The 10,103-nt window shown below is 39.7% G+C and overlaps 1 protein-coding gene across 2 annotated transcripts in view; it reads right to left on the bottom strand.

Annotated features, from left to right (window-relative positions):
- The window catches only part of INADL (InaD-like (Drosophila)), a 282,818-nt gene that overhangs the window by 84,245 nt on the left and 188,470 nt on the right, over positions 1-10,103 (bottom strand). For both annotated transcript variants that reach the window (XM_006773216.2, XM_006773215.2), the window contains exon 29: positions 1,970-2,042. In XM_006773216.2, the coding sequence (XP_006773279.1) occupies positions 1,970-2,042 (73 nt within the window). The remainder of the gene's footprint in view (positions 1-1,969; positions 2,043-10,103) is intronic.

Genomic DNA, 10,103 nt, shown 5'->3' with positions numbered 1-10,103 from the left:
AGAGAGGAACTGAAGGACTTGTATGCATTGATATAAGCATAACCAATGGACATAAGACACTGGGGGGTAGGGGAGGCCAGGGGATTGTCAAGGGCGGGGGAAAAAAAGGAGACATATGTAATACTCTTTGTAATACTTTAAGCAATAAAAAAAATGCAACAACAACAACAAAAAAGAATTTCCGGAGGATGAGGCCCAGAAATCAGGATTTTAAAGATTCCCATGTGATTCTCATGTGCAGCCAAGGTTGAGAACAACTGCTCTAAGGTCTGTGAGGGTAGAGACTATTTGCAATTAATCTTTGTATGCTGTACAAAGTAGATAGTTGGTAAATAGCAGCAGAATGAATTGAATCAATAAGAAGTACTCAACACTGAAATCAAGGATACAGTAGAAAAGCCAAAATATGGTTCCTGCAATTCAATTACCCCATAAATATTTATTAAGCAGGTACTAGGTGCTAGGCACTGAGGACTAAATGATCAAGAAGACAAAAAGCTTCATCCTTCAAAAGTATACAGTTTAGAGTGATGCTTACAATCCTACTTTTTAAAAAAAGGTTTAAAAATTGATTTTTAGAGAGAGAGGAAGGGAGAGGGAAAGGAAGAAACATCGATGTGAGGGTCAAATATCAGTCAGCTGCCTTCTGCATGCTCCCTACTGGGGATCAGGGCCACAACCTGGGCACGTGCCCTGACTGGGAATCGAACCAGCAACCTTGCCGTGTATGGGATGACACCCGACCAGCTGAGCCACACCGGCCAGGGCCAATCCTACATTCTCTTTTCTTTTTTAAATTTGATAATAAAATATATTAAAAAAAAAAGATAATGAGGGAATTACAAGGAACAGAATCCTTGATAAACCATCTAGAAATGGGTCTTCTTTTTCTATAGGGCCCAGGTGACATCACACAAAGAACAAAGGATAATTTTTACCTTTTCAAGGAATCATGAGTATTATTTAACTGTGAACGGAGTAAAGATTACTGAAGGGAATTGTGTGGGATGAAGCTGGTCAGAAGAACAGCCTCTCTCATTTGAGGACTTACACCTTCTCTATTAATTACTAGTATTTTATTTTATTCACTTTGAGTCATAGAACATGTGGAAAGGGCTTCCAAAAAGGTAATTCTTTAAGGAATTAGTGGTTGAGAATTAATAAGGAGAAAGTGGGAAGGCATCCAGATAGAAGAAACAATAGAAACAAAGACAAAGGGGTGGAGAGGCCAAGATGTGTGGGGGAAATCAACTTTATTTTTGTTGTAGAAGCAAAGGAAAAAGTATGGCAAGATACTAAATAGTAAACATTAACTTCCTTGGGGAGGTGGGGAAAGAAAAAACAACCTTTTCTTCTAATAAATCTGCATTTGATTAGTTATAATAATTATGTATTTCTTTTTGAAATTAAAAAATAATTCAATAACTAAAAAACATAAAGAGAATGTAATATTCCCTCAGCTGGGAAGACACACTGGTCATCATCTCTCTCTCTCTCTCTCTCTCTTTCTCTCTCTCTCTCTCTCTCAGCAGATCATTATGATAGCAATCTTGTGTTATCACTTTCCCTATCAGTAGATGAAAGTAATTATTTAAAGACACCTACAATCATAGGTTTAAAGTGTTTTGAAACCATAAAGAAAGGGGTACTACTATTCAGTTATTAAAAAAGAGAGTTTTCTAAGAAATGACACATTCTATGTCTAGAAAAAAACTTTAAGAAACTTTGAGGAAGGCAATAATCATATGGTTAAGTTCTAAAGTGTTTGTTTAACATTGTTTTAGATTACTTTATAATTGTACTAGTGCTTCAAATACTTTTTATTTGACTTAGGTATATTCCCTAGAGAATAAATTTCATGAATTTGGAATACAAGATACTGAAAGTCAAAAAAGCTAGATTTGGAAAAAGAGAATTATGACAAACCCATCTAATATATTCACTATAAGCTAATTAGGAGCCATCTTACCTCAATAAAAGATGGGGAACTTGATGGCAACGGAACGGGAGCAACGGCCATCTGATTGACCGCATCTTCATTTCTGCGGATGTTAACATAGGCATAATCAGTACACAGTCATGCCAAGTGCTTGGCTCAAGTTATCATCATCCCCTCAGTTCTCAGTTTGAAAATGTATGAACACCACTACAGAATTAAAAATATACACATAACATACAAAACTATTGGACACAAAAAGAAATATATTACTCAAGGGATGCTAAGATACAATTATTACTGACAAAGAATGATGATGCTAGAAGCAGGCCAACTCCTGCTTAGTAAGGCAGGTGCTGCAGAGGCTCACTTTTGGAAAGCCATCAACCTTTTCAGCACTGAGGAGTATAAATTTTTCAAAAGGGTGTGTGTAACCTCTAGGCCCCACTAATGGTTAGAGCATTTTGTTCTTTGAACTGGAAAGGTTCCCAGTCTCCTCACTTGGCTTTTTACTTTGTTCTGCAAAGTGAAGGATGATGGGATACATAGGACAGTCCCCACATGGGTGGACTCTGTGAGAGGAGTGATGGATGGGGAGAGCAGAGATCCAGACATGCAAGGCTCTGTGGGTTAGGGTAATCCTACTCCTCATCATCTTCATAGGAGCAGAGGAGGTGGGAGCTGAAACTTCATCACCGGGTTGACAGGCACAGTACAACTCCTACAATTCCAGGTCTGATTATTTGGGCTTATTTCCACTATGTTACTAACAAATGGTAGGCGGTGGTTCTGTGGGAGATTTACCCTTCAGTCTTCATGATGCACAACCAATATACCATTATCTCAAGATTTATGTTAAGTCCAACTTTAAGGTTTCACAACATAAACTAATGAAGCACAAAAAATGCTTCTTACTGCTGTGTAAGGATTTAAGACTGTTCACAGATCTCTCAAGATGACCAGTGTAGATAAGATAGCCACTACCTGACTTAGGAGGGCATTCACAATCCCACCCCATATTTTCACTTCTCACCAATTAGAAAAAGATCAATTGGCCCTCACTGTTTCTGTTTTGGGGCTTTAATCACATGCCTGCATTCACCTGAAATGTCTCTATTAAATTTATACTCCACCCATCCTTCTCCTCCAGTGCGAGGTCAAGAACCTCAACTAGGCAAATTATTTCCTTAAGTTCAAAGACTGTCTATATATCGGGGTCTTCTAAATTCACATAGTTAGCCCAGATGTTTTTCTGGGCTTATGATCTGCACACCCTACTCTACATCTTACAAGCATCTTAAATAAAACAGAGCTCTTTATCCCACTCAGTCCCCAGAGGTTTCCACAGTCAATTTCCTTCCCACCTGTGTAAATGTCAACAGTATCTGCCCAGTTTTTCAGCCAAGAACCCGAGAGTCATTCTTGAAACCTCTCACACCTCAATTATATATCCAATCCATGCTATACGAGTGCAACCCAGTCCCTGTTAATAAAACCACATAGAAATAGGACATTTACCCTTTGAAGTAGCTGTGTCCCAACCGGTTGCCATGGATTTTTTGGGGGAAATGGCTGTAGACATTTCCAAGTGATTCTTGAATTGTCTAACCATGGACACCAGCAGTTGCCTCCCTTCTACCATGTAGAAAACGTTGACTTAATTTTTTTCCAGAGAAAGGGGGATACCTGCCTGTTTTTCAAAGTGATTATTTACTGCTGTTATGATTGGATTAGAATGTATTAAATAAAAAACCCTGACTTGTGAAAAAAAAGAAATCTTGTTGATTCTACCTTCAAAACGTATCTTGAATCTTTGCACTTCTTTCCATCCTATCCTAGTATAAGCCATCATCATTTCTCACCGGTATTAATGTAAGAGCATCCTATGGGGTCTCCCTACTTATACTCTTCATTCTCTCTCCAAGCTATTCTGCACCCAGCAAAGTTATGGTTTGAAACAAAAATCTGGTATTTCTATGCCCTGTTTAAAATCTTTCTGTGACTTCTTATTGCACTTAGGATCCTAAGCCCAGAATTGTGGAGGCCATGAGGCCTTGGACAGTCTGAGCCCAGTCCCCATCTCTGGCCTCCTCTTGTCTCCTTGCTCGCTTTGCTCCACTCCAGCTATGCTGGCTTTCCCTCCATTTCTCAGCTGAGCCAAGCTCCTCCCACCACAGGGCCTTCATTCATTCTCCTCTCTTCTGCTCTGCATGCATGCCTCTTGCCCAGACCCTTTGTCTGATTTATTCCTATTCCTCCTTCACAGCTCACCATAAATGTCATTTCCTGGAACAAGCCTTCTAGGATCTCCATTATATGTTTATAGCACCCTATACAATGATCATAGGACTGTTTCTTTCATAATTTACGTAACCGATTTGTATGAATGTTTGCTTCAAATCTGCGACTGGCCTGCCCCGCCCGGGGAGGGTAAGCACTCCAAAGACAAGATTCATGTCCTTCCTAATCTCTACTAGTATTACATCATCTAGGGCAAATGCAGTGCCTGGCAAATAGTTTGTATTTAACATAGCTTTAAAAAAAAAAGTAACAATCAATCACTTCAATAAGGAGACAGAGGTAGGAGTTTCAATTTTAGCACTGCCACTAACTAGCTATAGGATTTGGGGGGTGGGCGGGGGGCAACTTCTAAGCAAATCAGTTTCCTGATCTTTTCAGTAGATTGAACTGTACGAATCCTGAACTGATATAAATTCTGGGGAACGAGGCAGACTATAAATAAAGAGATGAAGTCTAGGTGCCATTTCCTGCTCTCACCTTCTCAGATTCTTGGACTATCTAGCACACCAGCCAAATCAAAGCAGAAGGGGGGGGGACTATAAATCGATACAGAGTGTGAAGAATATACTGTATCTCTCTTTTTCTGGCAGCATTACAGATGCCTTCAGCATGCATTACTATGTTGAGAGATGGGTTTTTTTTGTTTTTTTTCAGGGAGTTCTATACATTTCTCAGCAGTGTGCTCATACCCAGGCGTAGTCAGTCACCACTGGGTACGGATAGCATTTTCCCCAGTGGTAACTGCCTTTCCTATCCAGTTTCCCCCATTGATGAACACAAGAAAGCTTAGCTCTAGCTTAGAGTCTAAAGCTGACAGGACATGTCTACTCAGAATCCAGAGCCCCAGGGGCAGAGTATATTTGGCAGTAATTAAGCAGATGGCTCTCCATCTCTTTCAAAGGTTAACAGCATTAAAAATATGACTGCACATAGATTCTTTTATTTTTTATTATTTTTAAAATTGATTTCTGAGAAGAAGGGAGATGGAGAGATACAGAAACATCAATGATGAGAGAGAATCATCGATAGGCTTCCTCCTGCATGCCCCACACTGGGGGTGGAGCCTACAACCCAGGCAAGTGCCCTGATCAGGAATCGAACCCTGATATAGGTCAATGCTCAACCACTGAGCCACAATGGCCGGGCTGTACATAAATTCTTATTGAGAAATCATGATTAACTAAACCTAGTTAGCTCAAATCGGCCTAATTATCCTTTTGCAATTTAATCGTTTCCTCCAAATTAGTATGACTTGAATAGCCTTTGAAGTCACTATTAATTTTTTTAAGTCTCACAGAATAGAAAACCTACAATTACTCTCAATGGAGAGAAGAAAGCTGCTATCAGAAGTTACAGTCCATAATCTTTTATAATCCACTTACTAGTGAGTATTCAACCACACACCTCAGGATCAAGCAAGTAAAGACCTGAGATGGCAGCAATTTTATTTTATTTTATTTTTTAAAAAGTATATTTTATTGATTTTTTACAGAGAGGAAGGAAGAGGAAGAGAGTTAGAAACATTGATGAGAGAGAAACATCGATCTGCTGCCCCATTGACGATCTGCTGCCCCTGCACACTCCCTACTGGGGATGTGCCCGCAACCAAGGTACATGCCCTTGACCGGAATCGAACCTGGGACCCTTGAGTCCACAGGCCGACGCTCTATCCACCGAGCCAAACTGGTTAGGGCGGCAGCAATTTTAAAGAGCTGTCTTTTTAAAAAAATATATTTTTTAATTGATTTTTTACAGAGAGGAAGGGAGAGAGATAGTTAGAAACATCGATGAGAGAGAAACATCGATCAGCTGCCTCCTGCACATCTCCTACTGGGGATGTGCCTGCAACCCAGGTACATGCCCTTGACTGGAATCAAACCTGGGACCCTTCAGTCTGTAGGCTGACGCTCTATCCACTGAGCCAAACCAGTTAGGGCGGCAGCAATTTTAAAGAGAAAGAAGTAGGAGGAGGGGGATCAAAGGAGAGAAGCCATTTACACTTTAAACAAGCAGTTAACCTAGCTCTGTCCTATGTGGTGGTTCATTTGGCGGAGCACTGTCCCATTCACCAAGAGTTCGCAAGTTCTATTCCCGGTCAGGGCACATGCCTGGGTTGCAGGCTTGAACCCCAGTAGGTGTCCTATAGAGGCAGCCTTTGGTTTGTTTCTCTCCCTCTCCCTCTCCTTTTCTTTTCCTCTCTTTCTAAAATCATAAAAACATATTTAAAAACACACATAATCAGTTAACCTGAATGAATTCTGGGGACCCCCTGACACCTCATATTCTATGTTCTCATAAGCAATGAAATCTGTTTGCTTTATAATTAACTTTTCTTTGCAACATAATCAACAAGTTTCGTAGGCCTCAGTGCCCCATATAGGACACAATCGGGAATTGTACTTGTTTGTTGGTGTTTTTATTATTGTCTTTGATAGCTGCTAGGAGGGAGATAATGGAGTTCTATCAGGGATAACAGTGAGAACAATTTTTCAGGGTAAGGAACTCTGTAAGTATATGTCCTTATCATTGTACTTACTGTGCTCTATGAACATTACTTGTGCTGTTCTTCCTCCCTTGCTAAACAAAGAGATGGGATCTGATTTCTCTGTATCCCCAGCTTGTAACTAACAGAGAGTAGTTGTACTATAAAGGTCTGTTGAATGGAAGTGGTCATAGCAAGTCAGGGAAAAGATAAAAAGAACTCCTAAAACTTTCCTCTGTGCTTTCCAAGCTGCTGCGATGAGTCAATGACAGTGTGTTGCCTGCAGTCACCCAGTTGTCAGTATTAACCACATTAATGGACATTTCTTTGGGGTGCTTGCCCAGCTCACAGTGATTTTCTGGATGGGCTACAGTTGCAATATCTACACTGTGTAACACTGACAACCTGTCTCACCCTCAGTGGATGTAGAGGGCAGACTACCTGCCTCAGTTTGTGCCAATAGATTGTTTCTCCCAGGACCGCAAAATTTAGAACCCGACACACAGAGATCAGGAGGGTAGTATCTGGATAACACCAATGGAAATGATTATATATAGTGTAAGGCAACTATGCGCTATTCTGAAAAGATATCTACACTTAAGACAACCTAGGCGAAAATACAGTTCTATCTATTTAAGTTCTATCAGTAAGATGTAATGTAAGCAAGATACTAAACAACTTTTAAAAATCTTGGTTTCTTAATCTATAAAATTGGAATAATACCTTCTACTAGAATTGTTGTAAGATAATGTAAATGTCAGAGAACTAAGGCACAATAGTTAACATTTAATATGTCATGGTTCTATGATGTTCAATCTCAGATGCTGAAATTTCCAGGTGCTAAGTACTCAGTTACCCTTAATACATTCAGCCATCAACCCTTATATCCAAAGACATCTCCAAGTCTAATGATTACATTCTAAAGACTTCATCCTTTCATGTCTTTTCTTCTATGGTCCCCATCCTAATTCATGTACTTTTTTAAAAAATATTTTATTGAGTTTTTACAGAGAGGAAGGGAGAGAGATAGAGAGTTAGAAACATCTATGAGAGAGAAACATCGATCAGCTGCCTCCTGCACATCTCCTACTGGGGATGTCCCCGCAACCCAGGTACATGCCCTTGACCGGAATCGAACCTGGGAACCTTCAGTCCGCAGGCCGATGCTCTATCCACTGAGCCAAACCGGTTTCGGCCTAATTCATGTACTTTTAACGTTGCCTGGACTATGACAACAATGCTCCTACTTACCTGTCTCCTTTTTCTGCTTTCTCCTGGTCTCAATACATCTAAATCATTCCCTCTTAACTGTGAAGCACTTGATTGCACTCCTAGCAACCAAGCCTTAAAATACAATCTCAGTAGCCCTAACATCATAGAGTTCTCTCTATTGGTGCTTGTTTTGCCTGAGGTATAGTTATTTATTTGCATGTATTGGAAGTTTTTGGAAAACTTAACTCTATGGCTTTATAAAGCATCTGACAAACAGTAGGTACTCAATAAATATTTGAATTAAATTCATTCATGTAGGTGGTGTGGCTCAGTTGGTTGGAGTATTGCCCCGTACACCAAAAGGTGGTGGGTCAGCATGGATACCAGAGGCAACCAATCGATGTTCCTCTTTCACATCGATCAATGTTTCTCTCTCTCTCTCCCCTCCCCTTCCTCTCTCTCAAAAATAAATTAAATAAATAACTTGCAGTGTCTGACAAAAGAGCAAAACACAAAACACTTCAACTACCCCTTGTTCTTTCACTGAAAGGCTTATAAATTATTTATTATAAAACAAATAATCACAATTGCAATTTAATATGAATAGCATAGGGAACAAGTACTGAAGAAATTAAGCAAGAGTCAAGATTTCAGAGCACTTGAGAGACTCATATGGGTCTACCAGATGGTCCAACAGAGATACTGAAGAGCCTTGAAATTGCAGGCATGTATCTCTACTTCCTTTCTCCCTGCAACTCCTAATAAAATTTAGTGCTAATGGCAGGCCTCTTCCTCAAAACTTCATGTCATATATCCCATGAATTATATTTTATTGTGCATGTGAAAAGGGGCATTGCATTCTTTAATGGTTCATGAGAGTCAGAAAGATGGTTTCTTACAGTATTCAAACGACATACACAGCTGTAGTCATCTAATGGTGCTTTCTTAAAGATGGATTGCTTTTCTCCTACAAGTAAATATTCAAGTATACTGGGTATGACATCCAATTCTAAAAACCTGTGGGTTTTTATACATACTTTCTAAGTATCTTTCTCTGTGACACCTCCCTTAGGGCAGTGATGGCGAACCTATGACATGCGTGTCAGAGGAGACACGCGAACTCATTTTTTGGTTGATTTTTCTTTGTTTAAATGGCATTTAAATATATAAAATAAATATCAAAAATATAAGTCTTTGTTTTACTATGGTTGCAAATATCAAAAAATTTCTATACGTGACATGGCACCAGAGTTAAGTTAGGGTTTTTCAAAATGCTGACACGCCGAGCTCAAAAGGTTCGCCATCACTGCCTTAGGGTCCCAAACTAGGTTAAGTCTGTCTCCTATATGTCCCTATAATATAATAGCACTTATATCACTGATTAAGGTACCAGACTGTTTACTCTCTGCCTCCTTCTTTAGGACAGAGATTGTGTTGCTGACTCTACAGCACCAGTACAAGTAGGCACTAAACAAATACTTATTGCATAAATACATGAATATTTCTTTATGAAAGTAAAACTCATGATTGTGCCCACCATCTTTTCTCCTATTTATCAAAACTAGATATAAAGAATCAAGAGCAGAGCACAAAAAGGATTTTAAAAGCAGGCATTCCCTTTGCCTATTTAGATAGATTTCTCCCAGATAGGACTCTGACAGTCACATTAATTTCAAGTCAATGTCGTCTTTTAGGGATATGGCCAGAGAATGACGGGGCACACTCTATTTTTAATTACAAAACCAAGACATATGTTTAATTGATATGGTAAAGTGGATCCCATGGTGAGTCCACTTTTACTCAAGAGGACTTGATAGCTAGTGCTAAATCCACGGGTTTCAGTTTTATTTGGCCTCCTTAAGTCCCAGGAGTTTTTTATGCAGTACATGTTTTCCACATGTAATTAAGTAATGGAGAGTGAGTTGTTATACATGACATTTAATTTTTTTTTTTAAATATATTTTTTATTGATTAAGAAATTACATATGTGTCCTTGTCCCCACGTTACCCTCTACCCCCCCCACTCTTGCCCTCCCCCGCCCCTGTTGTCCGTGCCCATTGGTTAGGCCTATATGCCTGCATGTAAGTCCTTTGGTTGCTCTTTCCCCTTTACCCCCACCCTCCCCTACCCTCCCTCCAAAGCCCGACAGTCCAATCAATGCCTCTCCCTCT

This window comes from Myotis davidii, unplaced genomic scaffold (assembly GCF_000327345.1).
Source record: "Myotis davidii unplaced genomic scaffold, ASM32734v1 scaffold205, whole genome shotgun sequence".
Lineage (NCBI taxonomy): Eukaryota > Metazoa > Chordata > Mammalia > Chiroptera > Vespertilionidae > Myotis > Myotis davidii.
Note: the sequence above shows the minus strand (reverse complement) of the source record. Positions and strands in the feature narration are given on the sequence as shown.